At 54.3% G+C, this 20,969-nt stretch overlaps 1 protein-coding gene across 2 annotated transcripts; it reads left to right on the forward strand.

The window, feature by feature from the left end:
* Positions 1-6,014: 6,014 nt before the first annotated feature.
* Positions 6,015-19,850, forward strand: LOC145340307 (BAR/IMD domain-containing adapter protein 2-like). Of its 2 annotated transcripts, XR_013886234.1 has the most exons (6): positions 6,016-6,282; positions 12,622-12,811; positions 15,024-15,095; positions 16,937-17,104; positions 18,910-18,950; positions 19,501-19,850. XR_013886234.1 is itself a non-coding variant. In XM_080184754.1 (5 exons), the coding sequence occupies exons 1-4, from the start codon at positions 6,129-6,131 to the stop codon at positions 17,082-17,084; spliced, it is 564 nt and encodes a 187-aa protein (XP_080040880.1). In that variant the 5' UTR covers positions 6,015-6,128; the 3' UTR covers positions 17,085-17,104; positions 19,501-19,850. The 2 variants fall into 2 exon arrangements, 1 of the variants encoding a protein (XP_080040880.1); XM_080184754.1 differs by lacking the exon at positions 18,910-18,950 and having other exon boundaries at positions 6,015-6,282.
* The last annotated feature ends 1,119 nt before the right edge of the window (positions 19,851-20,969 follow it).

The raw sequence follows: 20,969 nt of genomic DNA on the forward strand, positions 1-20,969 counted from the left end.
GCATTGGGCTGAGTGTGGGCCTGGATTCTGGCACTTTGACAAAGTCTGAACTTGAAACCTCAGCTCTTTTCTCTCCGTTTGGATGCTGCCAGACCCGCTGAGATTTTCCAGCATTTTCTCTCTCGGTTTCAGATTCCAGCATCTGCAGATTGCCCTGTGTCCCACTGCTGCTGTCAGAGTTTTGAATGGACCTCCCTCGCATTAAGTTGATCTTTCTCTACACCCTCGCTGTGACTGTAACACTGCATTCTGCACCCTCTCCTTTCCTTCTCTATGAACGGTATGCTTTGTCTGTATAGCGCGTGAGAAACAATACTTCCCACTGTACCCCGATACATGTGAGAATAATAAAGCATTGTGGAGGCTGGAGCAGGTATGGTTAGTGATGTTCTGGGGGTTTGGCTGTGACCCTAACTCTCTTTGCTCTGCCCCCCACCCACACCTTACCCCCCCACCCCCCCACGCCCCGTGATTGCAGTTTGTGGAGTTAATCAGTTCCAGGCAGTCGGAGCTGGACCAGTTGGTGGCCAAGGGTTACACTGATGCTCTGGTGGAGGAGAGACGCCGTTACTGCTTCCTGGTCGATCGTCAGTGCGCTGTCACCAAACACTTCAGTCTCTATCACCTCAAGGCAAGTTACTGACCGGAGGCACCCGGCCCTCGCCCTCCGCACTCACCCCTCGCCCTCCGCACTCACCCCTCGCCCTCCGCACTCACCCCTCGCCCTCCGCACTCACCCCTCGCCCTCCGCACTCACCCCTCGCCCTCCGCACTCACCCTCGCCCTCCGCACTCACCCCTCGCCCTCCGCACTCACCCCTCGCCCTCCGCACTCACCCCTCGCCCTCCGCACTCACCCCTCGCCCTCCGCACTCACCCCTCGCCCTCAACCCTTAACCCCCATCATCACTCAAGCTTTAAAGTTTAAATTTCATTTATTACTGTCACAGGTAGGCTGACATTAACACTGCAATGAAATTACTGTGAAAACCCCTAGTTGCCACACTCCGGCACCTGTTCAGGTACACTGAGGGAGAATTTATCACGGTGAACGCATCCAAACCCGCACATCATTCGGATTGTGGGAGGAAACCGGAGCAAACCCACGCAGACACGGGGAGAATGTGCAAACTCCACACTTGGCAGTAGCCCAAGCCGGGAATCAAATCCTGTGCTGTACCTGTCCTGGGAGTGTTTGATGGGGGACAGTGTAGAGGGAGCTTTACTCTGTATCTAACCCCGTGCTGTACCTGTCCTGGGAGTGTTTGATGGGGACAGTGTAGAGGGAGCTTTACTCTGTATCTAACCCCGTGCTGTACCTGTCCTGGGAGTGTTTGATGGGGACAGTGTAGAGGGAGCTTTACTCTGTATCTAACCCCGTGCTGTACCTGTCCTGGGAGTGTCTGATGGGGGACAGTGTAGAGGGAGCTTTACTCTGTATCTAACCCCGTGCTGTACCTGTCCTGGGAGTGTTTGATGGGGACAGTGTAGAGGGAGCTTTACTCTGTATCTAACCCCGTGCTGTACCTGTCCTGGGAGTGTTTGATGGGGGACAGTGTAGAGGGGGCTTTACTCTGTATCTAACCCCGTGCTGTACCTGTCCTGGGAGTGTTTGATGGGGGGACAGTGTAGAGGGAGCTTTACTCTGTATCTAACCCGTGCTGTCCCTGTCTTGGGAGTGTTTGATGGGGGGACAGTGTAGAGAGAGCTTTACTCTGTATCTAACCCCGTGCTGTACCTGTCCTGGGAGTGTTTGATGGAGGACAGTATAGAGGGAGCTTTACTCTGTATCTAACCCCGTGCTGTCCCTGTCCTGGGAGTGTTTGATGGGGACAGTGTAGAGGGAGCTTTACTCTGTATCTAACCCCGTGCTGTACCTGTCCTGGGAGTGTTTGATGGGGACAGTGTAGAGGGAGCTTTACTCTGTATCTAACCCCGTGCTGTACCTGTCCTGGGAGTGTTTGATGGGACAGTGTAGAGGGAGCTTTACTCTGTATCTAACCCCGTGCTGTCCCTGTCCTGGGAGTGTTTGATGGGGACAGTGTAGAGGGAGCTTTACTCTGTATCTAACACCGTGCTGTACCTGTCCTGGGAGTGTTTGATGGGGACAGTGTAGAGGGAGCTTTACTCTGTATCTAACCCCGTGCTGTACCTGTCCTGGGAGTGTTTGATGGGGACAGTGTAGAGGGAGCTTTACTCTGTATCTAACCCCGTGCTGTACCTGTCCTGGGAGTGTTTGATGGGGGGACAGTGTAGAGGGAGCTTTACTCTGTATGTAACCCCGTGCTGTACCTGTCCTGGGAGTGTTTGATGGGGGACAGTGTAGAGGGAGCTTTACTCTGTATCTAACCCCGTGCTGTACCTGTCCTGGGAGTGTTTGATGGGGGGACAGTGTAGAGGGAGCTTTACTCTGTATGTAACCCCGTGCTGTACCTGTCCTGGGAGTGTTTGATGGGGGGACAGTGTAGAGGGAGCTTTACTCTGTATCTAACCCCGTGCTGTACCTGTCCTGGGAGTGTTTGATGGGGACAGTGTAGAGGGAGCTTTACTCTGTATCTAACCCCGTGCTGTACCTGTCCTGGGAGTGTTTGATGGGGACAGTGTAGAGGGAGCTTTACTCTGTATCTAACCCCGTGCTGTACCTGTCCTGGGAGTGTTTGATGGGGGGACAGTGTAGAGGGAGCTTTACTCTGTATCTAACCCCGTGCTGTACCTGTCCTGGGAGTGTTTGATGGGGACAGTGTAGAGGGAGCTTTACTCTGTATCTAACCCCGTGCTGTACCTGTCCTGGGAGTGTTTGATGGGGGGACAGTGTAGAGGGAGCTTTACTCTGTATCTAACCCCGTGCTGTACCTGTCCTGGGAGTGTTTGATGGGGGGACAGTGTAGAGGGAGCTTTACTCTGTATCTAACCCCGTGCTGTACCTGTCCTGGGAGTGTTTGATGGGGGGACAGTGTAGAGGGAGCTTTACTCTGTATCTAACCCCATGCTGTACCTGTCCTGGGAGTGTTTGATGGGGACAGTGTAGAGGGAGCTTTACTCTGTATCTAACCCCGTGCTGTCCCTGTCCTGGGAGTGTTTGATGGGGGGACAGTGTAGAGGGAGCTTTACTCTGTATCTAACCCCGTGCTGTACCTGTCCTGGGAGTGTTTGATGGGGACAGTGTAGAGGGAGCTTTACTCTGTATCTAACCCCGTGCTGTACCTGTCCTGGGAGTGTTTGATGGGGACAGTGTAGAGGGAGCTTTACTCTGTATCTAACCCCGTGCTGTACCTGTCCTGGGAGTGTTTGATGGGGGGGACAGTGTAGAGGGAGCTTTACTCTGTATCTAACCCCGTGCTGTACCTGTCCTGGGAGTGTTTGATGGGGACAGTGTAGAGGGAGCTTTACTCTATATCTAACCCCGTGCTGTACCTGTCCTGGGAGTGTTTGATGGGGACAGTGTAGAGGGAGCTTTACTCTGTATCTAACCCCGTGCTGTCCCTGTCCTGGGAGTGTTTGATGGGGACAGTGTAGAGGGAGCTTTACTCTGTATCTAACCCCGTGCTGTACCTGTCCTGGGAGTGTTTGATGGGGGGGGACAGTGTAGAGGGAGCTTTACTCTGTATCTAACCCCGTGCTGTACCTGTCCTGGGAGTGTTTGATGGGGACAGTGTAGAGGGAGCTTTACTCTGTATCTAACCCCGTGCTGTACCTGTCCTGGGAGTGTTTGATGGGGGGGACAGTGTAGAGGGAGCTTTACTCTGTATCTAACCCCGTGCTGTACCTGTCCTGGGAGTGTTTGATGGGGGGGACAGTGTAGAGGGAGCTTTACTCTGTATCTAACCCCGTGCTGTACCTGTCCTGGGAGTGTTTGATGGGGGGACAGTGTAGAGGGAGCTTTACTCTGTATCTAACCCCGTGCTGTACCTGTCCTGGGAGTGTTTGATGGGGGACAGTGTAGAGGGAGCTTTACTCTGTATCTAACCCCGTGCTGTACCTGTCCTGGGAGTGTTTGATGGGGGGACAGTGTAGAGGGAGGTTTACTCTGTATCTAACCCCGTGCTGTACCTGTCCTGGGAGTGTTTGATGGGGGGACAGTGTAGAGGGAGCTTTACTCTGTATCTAACCCCGTTCTGTACCTGTCCTGGGAGTGTTTGATGGGGGACAGTGTAGAGGGAGCTTTACTCTGTATCTAACCCTGTGCTGTACCTGTCCTGGGAGTGTTTGATGGGGGGACAGTGTAGAGGGAGCTTTACTCTGTATCTAACCCCGTGCTGTCCCTGTTAACAGGTGAAGGACCTGATTAGCCACAAATTGGTGAGTTGGCAGAATTCGTGCTCGGACCCCTGCCAGATCCCAGACAGAGCGATGGCTCTGGTGAAACAGACAGCCACCCGGGACACCAGCCCTGAGCCCAGACCCCCGGCCAAACCTTCAGGGGCACCGGCTGAGCTGGCAGGGGGCAGCGGAGGATCTGCTGGCCTGGTGAGTCTCACAGTGTCCAAATCGACCCAGTGTTTTACTGAGCGGCGTGAAGGAGCAGTCATTAGACAGGCAAGATCGATAGTGAGGGAGACGGGAGTCCCTCACGCTGTGGGTGAGGATAGTGAGGGAGACGGGAGTCCCTCACTCGCTGTGGGTGAGGGTAGTGAGGGAGACGGGAGTCCCTCGCGCTGTGGGTGAGGATAGTGAGGGAGACGGGAGTCCCTCACTCGCTGTGGGTGAGGGTAGTGAGGGAGACGGGAGTCCCTCGCGCTGTGGGTGAGGATAGTGAGGGAGACGGGAGTCCCTCACTCTCTGCGGGCGAGGGTAGTGAGGGAGACGGGAGTCTCTCACTCGCTGTGGGTGAGGGTAGTGAGGGAGACGGGAGTCTCTCACTCGCTGTGGGTGAGGGTAGTGAGGGAGACGGGAGTCTCTCACTCTGTGGGTGAGGGTAGTGAGGGAGACGGGAGTCTCTCACTCACTGTGGGTGAGGGTAGTGAGGGAGACGGGAGTCTCTCACTCGCTGTGGGTGAGGGTAGTGAGGGAGACGGGAGTCTCTCACTCGCTGCGGGTGAAGGTAGTGAGGGAGACGGGAGTCTCTCACTCGCTGTGGGTGAGGGTAGTGAGGGAGACGGGAGTCTCTCACTCGCTGTGGGTGAGGGTAGTGAGGGAGACGGGAGTCTCTCACTCGCTGTGGGTGAGGGTAGTGAGGGAGACGGGAGTCCCTCGCGCTGTGGGTGAGGATAGTGAGGGAGACGGGAGTCTCTCACTCACTGTGAGTGAGGGTAGTGAGGGAGACGGGAGTCTCTCACTCTCTGTGGGTGAGGGTAGTGAGGGAGACGGGAGTCTCTCACTCGCTGTGGGTGAGGGTAGTGAGGGAGACGGGAGTCTCTCACTCTGTGGGTGAGGGTAGTGAGGGAGATGGGAGTCTCTCACTCGCTGTGGGTGAGGGTAGTGAGGGAGACGGGAGTCTCTCACTCGCTGTGGGTGAGGGTAGTGAGGGAGACGGGAGTCTCTCACTCGCTGTGGGTGAGGGTAGTGAGGGAGACGGGAGTCTCTCACTCGCTGTGGGTGAGGGTAGTGAGGGAGATGGGAGTCTCTCACTCGCTGTGGGTGAGGGTAGTGAGGGAGACGGGAGTCTCTCACTCGCTGTGGGTGAGGGTAGTGAGGGAGACGGGAGTCTCTCACTCGCTGTGGGTGAGGGTAGTGAGGGAGACGGGAGTCTCTCACTCGCTGTGGGTGAGGGTAGTGAGGGAGACGGGAGTCTCTCACTCGCTGTGGGTGAGGGTAGTGAGGGAGACGGGAGTCTCTCACTCGCTGTGGGTGAGGGTAGTGAGGGAGACGGGAGTCTCTCACTCGCTGTGGGTGAGGGTAGTGAGGGAGACGGGAGTCTCTCACTCGCTGTGGGTGAGGGTAGTGAGGGAGACGGGAGTCTCTCACTCTGTCTGGGTGAGGGTAGTGAGGGAGACGGGAGTCTCTCACTCTGTGGGTGAGGGTAGTGAGGGAGACGGGAGTCTCTCACTCTGTCTGGGTGAGGGTGGGGTTGTGTCTGTTCCGGGTACTCATTGCCTCTGTCCTTCTCTCTTTCCGATCCACATGGGATAGCGATCCAGTGCCCCGGAATCTCAGCCGGTTACCAATGGACATACACGGAAGAAGTGCGCGATGGAGGTGGTTCCACTCCGAGTCTCGAAGACCCCTTCTCCAGTGCCCACAGCAAGCTGCTCTGTACCCCCTCCTCCCAAAACCAACACTAATACTCCCAACACCCTGCCCTCTCGCAAAACAGCCAGTGAGCAGCACAGAGATCCCAAATCCGGTAATCCACAAACTAAACACACAGCGTATTACACAGAGAGAGACCAGGGTTCCTGCTCCTGATCACTGTCCAGTGATCCCTGGGTTAGAGAGAGAGAGGGGAAATCAGCCAGGGTTCCTGCTCCTGATCACTGTCCAGTGATCCCTGGGTTAGAGAGAGAGAGGAAATCAGCCAGGGTTCCTGCTCCTGATCACTGTCCAGTGATCCCTGGGTTAGAGAGAGGGGAAATCAGCCAGGGTTCCTGCTCCTGATCACTGTCCAGTGATCCCTGGGTTAGAGAGAGAGGGGGGAAATCAGCCAGGGTTCCTGCTCCTGATCACTGTCCAGTGATCCCTGGGTTAGAGAGAGAGAGGGGAAATCAGCCAGGGTTCCTGCTCCTGATCACTGTCCAGTGATCCCTGGGTTAGAGAGAGAGAGGGGAAATCAGCCAGGGTTCCTGCTCCTGATCACTGTCCAGTGATCCCTGGGTTAGAGAGAGAGAGGGGAAATCAGCCAGGGTTCCTGCTCCTGATCACTGTCCAGTGATCCCTGGGTTAGAGAGAGGGGGGAAATCAGCCAGGGTTCCTGCTCCTGATCACTGTCCAGTGATCCCTGGGTTAGAGAGAGAGGGGGAAATCAGCCAGGGTTCCTGCTCCTGATCCCTGTCCAGTGATCCCTGGGTTAGAGAGAGAGGAAATCAGCCAGGGTTCCTGCTCCTGATCACTGTCCAGTGATCCCTGGGTTAGAGAGAGAGAGAGGGGAAATCAGCCAGGGTTCCTGCTCCTGATCACTGTCCAGTGATCCCTGGGTTAGAGATAGAGAGAGGGGAAATCAGCCAGGGTTCCTGCTCCTGATCACTGTCCAGTGATCCCTGGGTTAGAGAGAGGGGGAAATCAGCCAGGGTTCCTGCTCCTGATCACTGTCCAGTGATCCCTGGGTTAGAGAGAGAGAGAGGGGAAATCAGCCAGGGTTCCTGCTCCTGATCACTGTCCAGTGATCCCTGGGTTAGAGAGAGGGGGGAAATCAGCCAGGGTTCCTGCTCCTGATCACTGTCCAGTGATCCTTGGGTTAGAGAGAGAGAGGGGAAATCAGCCAGGGTTCCTGCTCCTGATCACTGTCCAGTGATCCCTGGGTTAGAGAGAGAGAGGGGAAATCAGCCAGGGTTCCTGCTCCTGATCACTGTCCAGTGATCCCTGGGTTAGAGAGAGAGAGAGGGGAAATCAGCCAGGGTTCCTGCTCCTGATCACTGTCCAGTGATCCCTGGGTTAGAGATAGAGAGAGGGGAAATCAGCCAGGGTTCCTGCTCCTGATCACTGTCCAGTGATCCCTGGGTTAGAGAGAGGGGGGAAATCAGCCAGGGTTCCTGCTCCTGATCACTGTCCAGTGATCCCTGGGTTAGAGATAGAGAGAGGGGAAATCAGCCAGGGTTCCTGCTCCTGATCACTGTCCAGTGATCCCTGGGTTAGAGAGAGGGGAAATCAGCCAGGGTTCCTGCTCCTGATCACTGTCCAGTGATCCCTGGGTTAGAGAGAGGGGGGAAATCAGCCAGGGTTCCTGCTCCTGATCACTGTCCAGTGATCCCTGGGTTAGAGATAGAGGGGAAATCAGCCAGGGTTCCTGCTCCTGATCACTGTCCAGTGATCCCTGGGTTAGAGAGAGGGGAAATCAGCCAGGGTTCCTGCTCCTGATCACTGTCCAGTGATCCCTGGGTTAGAGATAGAGAGAGGGGAAATCAGCCAGGGTTCCTGCTCCTGATCACTGTCCAGTGATCCCTGGGTTAGAGAGAGGGGGGAAATCAGCCAGGGTTCCTGCTCCTGATCACTGTCCAGTGATCCCTGGGTTAGAGATAGAGAGAGGGGAAATCAGCCAGGGTTCCTGCTCCTGATCACTGTCCAGTGATCCCTGGGTTAGAGAGAGGGGGAAATCAGCCAGGGTTCCTGCTCCTGATCACTGTCCAGTGATCCCTGGGTTAGAGAGAGAGAGAGGGGAAATCAGCCAGGGTTCCTGCTCCTGATCACTGTCCAGTGATCCCTGGGTTAGAGAGAGGGGGGAAATCAGCCAGGGTTCCTGCTCCTGATCACTGTCCAGTGATCCCTGGGTTAGAGATAGAGAGGGGAAATCAGCCAGGGTTCCTGCTCCTGATCACTGTCCAGTGATCCCTGGGTTAGAGAGAGAGAGGGGAAATCAGCCAGGGTTCCTGCTCCTGATCACTGTCCAGTGATCCCTGGGTTAGAGAGAGAGAGGGGAAATCAGCCAGGGTTCCTGCTCCTGATCACTGTCCAGTGATCCCTGGGTTAGAGAGAGAGAGGAAATCAGCCAGGGTTCCTGCTCCTGATCACTGTCCAGTGATCCCTGGGTTAGAGAGAGAGAGGAAATCAGCCAGGGTTCCTGCTCCTGATCACTGTCCAGTGATCCCTGGGTTAGAGAGAGGGGAAATCAGCCAGGGTTCCTGCTCCTGATCACTGTCCAGTGATCCTGGGTTAGAGAGAGAGGGGGAAATCAGCCAGGGTTCCTGCTCCTGATCACTGTCCAGTGATCCCTGGGTTAGAGAGAGGGGGGAAATCAGCCAGGGTTCCTGCTCCTGATCACTGTCCAGTGATCCCTGGGTTAGAGAGAGAGGGGGGAAATCAGCCAGGGTTCCTGCTCCTGATCACTGTCCAGTGATCCCTGGGTTAGAGAGAGGGGGGAAATCAGCCAGGGTTCCTGCTCCTGATCACTGTCCAGTGATCCCTGGGTTAGAGAGAGAGGGGAAATCAGCCAGGGTTCCTGCTCCTGATCACTGTCGAGTGATGATGTGGAGATGCTGGTGTTGGACTGGGGTAAACACAGTAAGAAGTCTCACAGCACCGGGTTAAAGTCCAATAGATTTATTTGGAATCACGAGCTTTTGGAGCACTGCTCCTTCACCAGGTGAGTGCAGGATTTGGTTCACAAACAGGGTATATAGAGACACAAACTCAATTACAAGGTAATGATTAGAATGAGAGTCTTCACAGGTAATCAAGTCTTTATCGGTACAGATATTGTGAGAGGGTTAAAGAGATGTGTTTTGTCTCTAGCCAGGACAGTTATGGAGGTTTACAGCACAGAAACAGGCCCTTCAGCCCAACGGGTCCATGCCACCCATTTTTTTTAAAACCCCAAAGCTAATCCCAATTGCCCCTAAATATCCCACATCCCTCCCATGTAACTGTCTAAATGCTTTTTAAAAGACAAAATTGTACCCGCCTCTACTACTGCCTCTGGCAGCTTGTTCCAGACACTCACCACCCTCTGTGTGAAAAAATTGTCCCTCTGGACCCTTTTGTATCTCTCCCCTCTCACCTTAAATCTATACCCTCTAGTTTTAGACTCCCCTACCTTTGGGAAAAGATATTGACTATCTAGCTGATCTGTGCCCCTCATTATTTTATAGACCTCTATAAGATCACCCCTCAGTTAGTGAGGTTTTGCAAGTCTCGGTAAGTCACAGGGGTTACAGATAGTGCGACATGAACCCAAGATCCCGGTTGAGACTGTCCTCATGTGTGCGGAACTTGGCTATCAGTCTCTGCTCAGCGACTGTGCACTGTCGTGTGTCGTGAAAGTCGCCCTGGAGAATGCTGTTCTGTGTGTCTGGATGAAGAACTGGTTGTTGAAGATGAAGACATTGTGGTCCAGGATGAAGTGGATGAGTTGTAAAATTGCATCTGGAGATTGGCAGTTGTCGGCGTTGAGTAAATATTTTTAAGATGCGGGTTGATGGGTTTTTGATAAGCGAGGGGATTAAGGGTTATGGGGAGAGGGCGGGAAAGTGGAATTGAGCCACGACAGATCAGCCATGATCTTATTGAATGGCGGTGCAGACTCGAGGGGCTAGATGGCCTTCTCCTGCTCCTATTTCTTATGTTGTTATGAGTACTGAGGCAGTTGCAGCAATGCCATCATTGTGGGGGATGCTGGTGTGGAGTGCCAAGACATCCATTGTGACGAGGAGTGCTCCTGGGTCAACTGCTCCATATGTGCTGAGTTTCTGTAGGAAGTCCATAGTGTCGCGACAATAGCTGGGGGTTTTTTGTACAATGGGTTTCAGGATGCTATTGACGTAGCCGGAGAGGTTCTCGCACAGGATCCCATTGCCTGATACGATGGGACGGGTGAGTGTGTTTGCCTTGTGTATCTTTGAGAGGAACAGCCATGGGGACCAAATTCGCACCTCAATATGCCAACATCTTCACAGACAGGTTCAAACAAAACCTCTTCACTTCACAGGACCTTCAACCGATGCTATACACTAGATACATCGATGACATTTTCTTCCTTTGGACTCACGGTGAACAATCACTGAAACAACTATATGATGATATCAACAAGTTCCACCCCACCATCGGACTCACCATGGACTACTCTCTGGAATCGGTTGCATCCTTGGACACACGCATCTCCATCAAGGACAGTCACCTCAGCACCTCACTGTACCGCAAGCCCACAGATAACTTCACAAACGCTCCACTTCTCCAGTTTCCACTCTAAACATGTTAAAGAATCCATTCCCTACGGACAAGCCCTCCGTATACACAGGATCACAACAGATTCCTCCGGACGCTGAAAGATGCCCTCATAAGAGCAGGATATGGCACTCGACTCATTGATCGACAGTTCCGACACGCCACAGCGAAAAACCGCACTGACCTCCTCAGAAGACAAACACAGGACATGGTGGACAGAGTACACTTCGTCGTCCAGTACTTCCCCAGAGGGGAGAAGCTACGACATCTTCTCCAGAGTCTTCAACATGTCATTGATGAAGATGAACATCTCGCCAAGGCCATCCTCACACCCCCACTTTTGCCTTCAAACAACTGCACGACCTCAAACAGTCCATTGTCCGCAGCAAACTGCCCAGCCTTCAGGAGAACAGTGACCACAGCACCACACAATCCTGCCACAGCAGACTCTGCAAGATGTGTCGGATCATTGACACGGACGCCATCATCTCACGTGACGACACCATCCACCAGGTACACGGTACATACTCTTGCAACTCGGCCAACGTTGTCTACCCGATACGCTGCAGGAAAGGATGTCCCGAGGCATGGTACATGAGTGAGACCACGCGGACGCTATGACAGCGGATGAATTAACACCACTCAACAATCACCAGGCAGCAGCATTCACTTCCTGTTGGTGAACACTTCAGTGGTCACGGACATTCGGCCCCTGGTCTTCGGGAAAGCATTCTCCAAGGCGACCTTCACAACACATGACAGCGCACAGTCGCTGAGCAGAGACTGATAGCCAAGTTCTGCACACATGAGGACTGCCTCAACCGGGATCTTGGGTTCATGTCACGCTATCTGTAACCCCCATGACTTGCCTAGACTTGCAAAATCTCACTTACTGTACTGTCTGGAGATAATATATAAGAACATAAGAAATAAGAGCAGGAGTAGGCCATCTAGCCCTTCGAGCCTGCCCCGCCATTCAATAAGATCATGGCTGATCTGACGTGGCTCAGTTCCACATTCCCGCCCTCTCCCCATAACCCTTAATCCCCTTTCCTATCAAAAACCCATCAACCACGTCTTAAAAATATTTAGCGAGGCAGCCTCCACCACTTCAACGGGCAGAGAATTCCAGAGATTCACCACCCTTTGAGTGAAGAAGTTCCTCCTCAACTCCGTTCTAAACTGCCACCCCCCCTTATCTTGGGGCTGTGCCCTCTAGTCCTACTGTCCTTTCTGAGCAGGAAGAGCCTCTCCAACTCTATCCTATCCATCCCATTCATCATCTTATACGTCCCAATGAGATCTCCCTCATTCTTCTAAACTCTAACGAGGACAAGCCTAGTTTATTCAGCCTCTCCTCATAGCTCAACCCCCTCAACTCCAGTATCAGCCTAGTGAACCTTCTCTGCACTCCCTCCAAGGCCAAAATAACCTTGCGTAAGTGCGGCGACCAAAACTGCACACAGTACTCCAGCTGCGGCCTCACCAGTGCCCTGTACAGTTGCAGCATCTCTTTAACCTGTGCTTAACGCTCTTTCCACTCACACTGTCTGTAGCTTTAAGACTTGATTACCTGTAAAGACGCGCATTCCAATCATTATATTGTGAGTTGAATTTGTGTCTTTATATGCCCTGTTTGTGAACAGAACTGCCCCTTACCTGACAAAGGATCAGCGCTCTGAAAGCTAGTGGCTTGTGCTATCAAATAAACCTGTTGGACTTTAACCTGGTGTTGAACTTTCACTGTGCAGTGACCCTGAGTTAGAGAGAGGGGAAATCAGGCCGGTTTCTCTGACTCACTGTCAGGGTGATGGGTGTGGGACGTTAATGAAGTTGGGTCAGTTTGAGCTGTGTGTGTGTGTTTGGTCCACAGGGGAACATTGCAGCCTGCCGCGGGCTCCCCCCAGCCTGAAACGTGACTGCTCGAGGGTCCGAGCTGTTTTCCCACACGAGGCGGGCGATAACGAGACCCTCCTCAGCTTCCAGGAGAACGATATCATCACTCTGCTCGTCCCCGAGGCAAAGGATGGCTGGCATTACGGAGAGAGTGAACTGACACACCAGTGAGTGAGAGCGAGACGGGAGCACACACTCACACACACACACACACTCACACACACACACACACACACACACACACACACACACACACACACTCACACACACACACACACTCACACACACACACACACACACACACACACACTCACACTCACACACACACACACACACACACACACACTCACACACACACACACACTCACACACACACACACACACTCACACACACACACACACTCACACACACACACACACACACACACACACACACACACACACACACACACACACACACTCTCTCACTCTCACATACTCCACATCCACCCTAGAACTCAAATCTTAGAATATATACATCTACTCCCGAGTGCGGCACTCCCTCAGCACTGACCCTCTGACAGTGCGGCGCTCCCTCAGCACTGACCCTCTGACAGTGCGGCCCTCCCTCAGCACTGACCCTCTGACAGTGCGGCACTCCCTCAGCACTGACCCTCTGACAGTGCGGCACTCCCTCAGCACTGACCCTCTGACAGTGCGGCACTCCCTCAGCACTGACCCTCTGACAGTGCGGCCCTCCCTCAGCACTGACCCTCTGACAGTGCGGCACTCCCTCAGCACTGACCCTCTGACAGTGCGGCGCTCCCTCAGCACTGACCCTCTGACAGTGCGGCGCTCCCTCAGTACTGACCCTCTGACAGTGCGGCGCTCCCTCAGCACTGACCCCCTGACAGTGCGGCGCTCCCTCAGCACTGACCCTCTGACAGTGCGGCACTCCCTCAGCACTGACCCCCTGACAGTGCGGCACTCCCTCAGCACTGACCCTCTGACAGTGCGGCGCTCCCTCAGCACTGACCCTCTGACAGTGCGGCACTCCCTCAGCACTGACCCCCTGACAGTGCGGCGCTCCCTCAGCACTGACCCTCTGACAGTGCGGCACTCCCTCAGCACTGACCCCCTGACAGTGCGGCACTCCCTCAGCACTGACCCTCTGACAGTGCGGCGCTCCCTCAGCACTGACCCTCTGACAGTGTGGCACTCACTCAGTACTGACCCTCTGACAGTGCGGCGCTCACTCAGTACTGACCCTCTGACAGTGCGGCGCTCCCTCAGCACTGACCCTCTGACAGTGCGGCGCTCCCTCAGCACTGACCCTCTGACAGTGTGGCACTCACTCAGTACTGACCCTCTGACAGTGCGGCGCTCCCTCAGCACTGACCCTCTGACAGTGCGGCACTCCCTCAGCACTGACCCCCTGACAGTGCGGCGCTCCCTCAGCACTGACCCTCTGACAGTGCGGCGCTCCCTCAGCACTGACCCTCTGACAGTGTGGCACTCACTCAGTACTGACCCTCTGACAGTGCGGCGCTCCCTCAGCACTGACCCTCTGACAGTGCGGCGCTCCCTCAGCACTGACCCTCTGACAGTGCGGCGCTCCCTCAGCACTGACCCTCTGACAGTGTGGCACTCACTCAGTACTGACCCTCTGACAGTGCGGCACTCCCTCAGTGCGGCACTCCCTCAGCACTGACCCTCTGACAGTGCGGCGCTCCCTCAGCACTGACCCTCTGACAGTGCGGCACTCCCTCAGCACTGACCCTCTGACAGTGCGGCGCTCCCTCAGCACTGACCCTCTGACAGTGCGGCACTCCCTCAGCACTGACCCTCTGACAGTGCGGCGCTCCCTCAGCACTGACCCTCTGACAGTGCGGCGCTCCCTCAGCACTGACCCTCTGACAGTGCGGCACTCCCTCAGCACTGACCCTCTGACAGTGCGGCACTCCCTCAGCACTGACCCTCTGACAGTGCGGCACTCCCTCAGTACTGACCCTGTGTACCAGTGCGGGGGTGTATGTGTACATGGTTGTGTGTGTGGTATATGCGTGAGGATGCACGTGGGTGTGAGTGGGTTTGTGTGTGTGTGGGTGTGAGTGTGTGTGTGGGTGTATGGATGTGTGGGTGTGTGAGTGTGTGTCCTGCGGGGTGAGTGTAGAATATCCCATGTGTGTTTTTTGGAGAGTGGTGCTGGGGAGTGTAAGAGAGGAAGGGATAAAGTGCCCAGTGCCCTGACACAGTATTTACTCCACAACCAACAGAACTCCGAGACAAACTGGGTGATTATCACATTGTTCCGACAGGGATGTTACTACGGATACGTGTTGGGAATATACTCAAACAGGTTGTGAAAGGTGTTGTTTCATTCTGTCTCTCTCCTTACAGAAAAGGCTGGTTTCCCTACTCATATACAAAACCACTCCGCGAGCTTTCTACAGAGAGACAAACTCTCTCCAAGTAAGTCACTGAATCAACCTTCCCAAATCCCAGACTGGAGAGAGTTCAGAGACTGATTTACACAATCGCAATGGACCCAAACCCCTTCCCGTTCACTACCCCTGTGTACAATCCCAATGGACCTAAACCCCTTCCCATTCACTCCCACTGTACACAATCCCAATCCCCTTCCCGTTCACTCCCACTGTACACAATCCCAATCCCCTTCCCGTTCACTCCCACTGTACACAATCCCAATCCCCTTCCCGTTCACTCCCACTGTACACAATCCCAATCCCAAACCCCCTCCCATTCACTCCCACTGTACACAATCCCAATCCCCTTCCCGTTCACTCCCACTGTACACAATCCCAATCCCAATCCCCTTCCCGTTCACTCCCACTGTACACAATCCCAATCCCAATCCCCTTCCCGTTCACTCCCACTGTACACAATCCCAATCCCAAACCCCTTCCCATTCACTCCCACTGTACACAATCCCAATCCCCTTCCGTTCACTCCCACTGTACACAATCCCAATCCCAATCCCCTTCCCGTTCACTCCCACTGTACACAATCCCAATCCCAAACCCCCTCCCATTCACTCCCACTGTACACAATCCCAATCCCCTTCCCGTTCACTCCCACTGTACACAATCCCAATCCCAATCCCCTTCCCGTTCACTCCCACTGTACACAATCCCAATCCCAAACCCCCTCCCATTCACTCCCACTGTACACAATCCCCAATCCCCTTCCCGTTCACTCCCACTGTACACAATCCCAATCCCAATCCCCTTCCCGTTCACTCCCACTGTACACAATCCCAATCCCAAACCCCTTCCCATTCACTCCCACTGTACACAATCCCAATCCCTTCCCGTTCACTCCCACTGTACACAATCCCAATCCCAATCCCCTTCCCGTCACTCCCACTGTACACAATCCCAATCCCAAACCCCCTCCCATTCACTCCCACTGTACACAATCCCAATCCCCTTCCCGTTCACTCCCACTGTACACAATCCCAATCCCAATCCCCTTCCCGTTCACTCCCACTGTACACAATCCCAATCCCAAACCCCCTCCCATTCACTCCCACTGTACACAATCCCAATCCCCTTCCCGTTCACTCCCACTGTACACAATCCCAATCCCAATCCCCTTCCCGTTGTGATGTTTTGAGTAACATTTGGAAGATTTTGGGTTGGATGTGATTGGTTGGGTGGTTTGGCCGTTTGGATTGTGCCACCCCCTGGTTCTGTGACACTGACTCATTGATTCACCTAATGCTGCCTCTGCCTCTCCCTGTCCATGTCTCTCCCCCTCCCCCTCCCCATCACCCCCTCCTCTTCTCCTCTCCCTCTTTTCCTCCCTCCCTCTTCCCCTCTCCCCCTCCCTCCCCCGCTCCCCCCTCCCTCCCCTGCCTCCCCCCCGTCTCTCTCCCTGCCTCCCCCCGTCTCTCCCCTGCCTCCCCCCTCCCTCCTCACCCCCTCTCCCTCCCCCCTCTCTGTCCCTCTTTCCCCCACTTCCCCCCCTCGGCCTTCCTCCTTCTCCCCTCTCTCACCCCCGCCTCCCCTCCCCCTCTCTCTCTCCCTCCCTCCCCCCTCCCCCCCCCCCCTCTCCCCTCTCTCCCCCTCCCCTCCCCCCTCTCTCTCCCTCCCCTCCCCCCTCTCTCTCCCTCCCCTCCCCCTCTCTCTCCCTCCCTCCCCCTCTCTCTCTCCCTCCCCTCCCCCCCTCTCCCTCCCCCCTCCCCCCTCCCTCTCACCCCCGCCTCCTCTCTCCCTCTCTCTCCTTCCCTCCCCCCCTCCCTCCCCTCCCCTCTCTCTCCCTCCCCTTCCCCTCCCTCTCCCCCTCCCCAGTTTACAGGGCAGTAAGTTTAACAGCAGCAGCACTGGGAGGTTGGATAAAGTCGGAATGAGTTTGGGATTGGAGGGGGGATCTCCTCCCGGAAGGGGAACAGTTCTCTGCCGTCCAGCGGTAACCTCCGAACCCGACCCTTCAGCATGATGAACCCTGACCTTCTGCAGGTAGGAATCCTCCACCCTCACACACTGGGAGCTGGCATTGACTGGTGGGGCTGAAAGGCCCTCCCCGGTGCCTCTCACTCTTTCAGAACCAGGAGGAGGTTACTGGGGAGGGTGGTGTGGCTGTAGAATTTAATTAAACTCTGCATGGTGTGGTGGGGGGGCGGGGGGGGAGGTGGGGGGTGGGATACGGAGAAAAGGTCGTTCCCTGGATAGGAGAAAATCAGGAATTTGGGAGGGTAAATCCCAGATGTTTTAGACCCTAACTGGGAGCCTTCCATCAGTGTTGCTGGAACTCCCTCCCTAACAGCACTTTGGGTGTACCTACACCACACAGCACTGCAGGGGGTTCAAGATGGTGACTCACCCACCACCTTCTCGAGGGCAATTAGGGATGGGTAATAAAGCTGGCCGAGATGATTGATGAGGGTAGGGCGGTGGATGTTGTCTACATGGACTTCAGTCAGGCCTTTGACAAGGTCTCTCATGGCAGACTGGTGCAGAAGGTGAAGTCACCTGGATCAGAGGTGAGCTGGCAAGGTGGATACAAAACTGGCTCGGTCATAGAAGACAGGGTAGCAGTGGAAGGGTGTGTTTCTGAATGGAGGGCTGTGACAAGTGTGTTCCTCAGGGATCAGTGCTGGGATCTTCGCTGTTTGTAATATATATAAATGAGTTGGAGGAAAATGTAACTGGTTTGATTAGTAAGTTTGTGGACGACACAAAAGTTGGTGGACTTGCAGATAGCGATGAGGACCATCAGAGGATACAGCAGGATATAGATCACTTGGAGACTTGGGCAGAGAGATGGCAGATGGAGTTTAATCCGGACAAATGTGAGGTTAATGCATTTTGGAAGGTCTAATACAAATAGGAAATAAACAGTAAATGGCAGAACCCTAAGGAGTATTGATCGGCAGAGGGATCTGAGTGTACAGGTACACAGGTCACTGAAAGTGGCAATGCAGGTGGAGAAGGTAGTCAAGAAGGCATACGGCATGCTTGCCTTCATCGGCCAGGGCACTGAGTTTTAAAAATTGACAAGTCATGTTGCAGCTTTATAGAACCTTAGTTAGGCCACACTTGGAATATAGTGTTCAATTCTGGTTGCTACACTACCAGAAGGATGTGGAGGCTTTGGAGAGGGTACAGAAAAGATTTACCAGGATGTTGCCTGGTGTGGAGGGCATTAGCTATGAGGAGAGGTTGGAGAAACTTGGTTTGTTCTCACTGGAGTGACGGAGGTTGAGGGGAGTCCTGATAGAAGTCTACAAGATTATGAGAGGCACGGACAGAGTGGATAGTCAGAAGCTTTTTCCCAGGGTGGAAGAGTCAATTACTCGGGGGCACAGGTTTAAGGTGCGAGGGACAAGGTTTAAAGGAGATGTACGAGGCAGATTTTTTACACAGAGGGTGGTGGGTGCCTGGAACTCGCTGCCGGGGGAGGGGAGTGGAAGTGGATACGATAGTGAGTTTTAAGGGGCATCTGGACAAATCCATGAATAGGATGGGAATAGAGGGATATGGTCCCCGGAAGGGTAGGGGGTTTTAGTTCAGTCAGGGGCAGCATGGTCAGTGCAGGCTTGGAGGGGCCGAAGGGCCTGTTCCTGTGCTGGAATTTTCCTTGTTCGATCTCCCTGGGAATGTGTCACTGAGAGAAGAGGGGTGTTGAATTCTCCGGGGGGGGGTGGGGGGTGGGGGGGGTTTGCATCTCCTCCTCGCTGTGTGTGTCTGTCTGTCTGTCTGGCCACCCGCGATCGGTTTATCTGCTCAGTCTTTGATGTGTCCCCCCCCCTCTTCCCTTCCAGCTCAGTGTCGACCTCGCGAAGACTGAGACTCTGCCTCCACGGTAAGCAACAGCTCACCAGCCAGTGTTATACCCGCGCTGCCCAGCCCTACACAGGAAGATCCCACAAAGTGATCCACGCCAGGATTGTCTGGTTATTTGTTGATATGAGGTCTGAGATTAAATATTGTCCCCAGGACGAAGGGGGGCGTTTGCTGCCCCCTTACACACATCATCCCCGTGTACTCACTACTGTCACTCCCATTCACGAGCAGGCTGGAGCAGGCCTCACTCTCACATCTTACACGAATGTTGGCACCTCTGACAGTGCGGCACTCCCTCGGGACAGGTCCCAATGGATTTCAGATTTCCTGTGTGGGATTGGAGCCTCTGGAATCAGATTCAAATTCTTCATGATCCACAGGAAGGGAGAGCTTTAGGGTAGTGAGGGAGACGGCAGCCTCTCACTCGCTGTAGGTGAGGGTAGTGAGGGAGATGGGAGTCTCTCACTCTGTGGGTGAGGGAGACGGGAGTCTCTCGCTCTCTCTGGTGAGGGTGGGAGATGGAGAATCCACAATCTGATTTCCTAACGGTTGTGTTTTCATTTCCACAGAACCAACCCCTTTGCGAATGTGAGGTTGAAGCGAACTGTTACCAATGACCGCTCAGCTCCTGCTATCCGGTGAGGGATTCTGCTGGACTCTCACTCAGCCTGGAGCTCACAACAAGCGCTCTGAACCCTGGGCCATTGAACTAACTGCGCTGTGTGTAACCCAGCCCCTTCACTGCCTCTCTGTCTCCCTGGGAGACGGAGTGGGGTAGACTGACCTTCGACTAACACCAATGTATACTTTAACACCATAGATTGCTATCTAGATATCAGAATTCGTTTTGTCTTCAATCTATTGTCTCTCGCTCCCCTTACCCCCAGCAGCCTGCACTCATCACCTTTCTATTAGTGAATTAGAGAGTGTGGCGGGGTTGGGGGTTGTGGGGGGTGGGGGGCGCGAGGCGGGGTGGGAGGGTAGTAGGGATATGGGAGTCTCTCACTCACAGTGGGTGAGAGTATTGAGAGAGACACGTGTGTGTGTGAGTGTGTGTGTCTGGGGGGGTGGGCGTGCTGCCGCTGTGATTAGTGCTAGGATCTTCCTCCCTCCCCATTCCACATCTTGCCATCGTCCGATTTCATCATCATCTGCTTCATTATCTATCCATGGGGAGGTGTGCATAACTGGCTGGACCCATCCCTAACTGCCCCTCGAGGAGGTGGTGGATGAATTGCCATCTTGAACCTGCTGCAGTCTCGTGTGGTGTGGGTACACCCACAGTGCTGTTAGGGAGGGAGTTCCAGGATTTTGACCCAGTGACAGTGAAGGAACGGCCGATATATTTCCAAGTCAGGATGGTGTGTGTGGGGCTCGGAGGGGGAGCTTGCAGGTGGTGGTGTTTCCCATGTGTCTGCTGCCCTTGTCCTTCTAGGTGGTAGAGGTGGCGGGTTTGGAAGGTGCTGTGGAAGGAGCCTTGGTGAGTCGCTGCAGTGCATCTTGTAGATGGTACACACGGCTGCCTCTGTGTGTCGGTGGTGGAGGGAGTGAATGTTGAGGGTGGGGGTTAGTGTGTTGATCGAGCGGGGGCTGCTTTGTCCTGGATGGTGTTGAGCTTCTCGAGTGTTGTTGGGAGCTGCACTCATCCAGGCAAGTGGAGAGTATTCCATCACACTCCTGACTTGTGTCCTTGTAGATGGTGGACAGGCTTTGGGGGGAGTCAGGAGGTGAGTTACTCTCTGCAGGATTCCCAGCCTCTGACCTGCTCTGGGAGCCACAGTATTTCTCTGGCTGGGTTTCAGTTTCTGGTCAATGGTAACACCCAGGATGTTGATAGCAGGGGATTCAGTGATGTTTACACCATTGAATGTCAAAGTGGGAGATGGTTAAATTGATAGTCATTGCTTGGCATTTGTGTCGAGCGAGTGTTCCATCTTGCGTCTGTGAAATAGTTAAGATGATCAGAGGCGTTAATGTGGTCTGATAAGAAACACACCACCTACACCAGAATCATTGTGAAACGGTGAGAGATGCCCTG

The sequence above is a fragment of the Carcharhinus amblyrhynchos genome, unplaced genomic scaffold (genome assembly GCF_965287045.1).
Source record: "Carcharhinus amblyrhynchos unplaced genomic scaffold, sCarAmb.v2.hapA scaffold_914, whole genome shotgun sequence".
In the NCBI taxonomy this organism is placed as follows: Eukaryota; Metazoa; Chordata; class Chondrichthyes; order Carcharhiniformes; family Carcharhinidae; genus Carcharhinus; species Carcharhinus amblyrhynchos.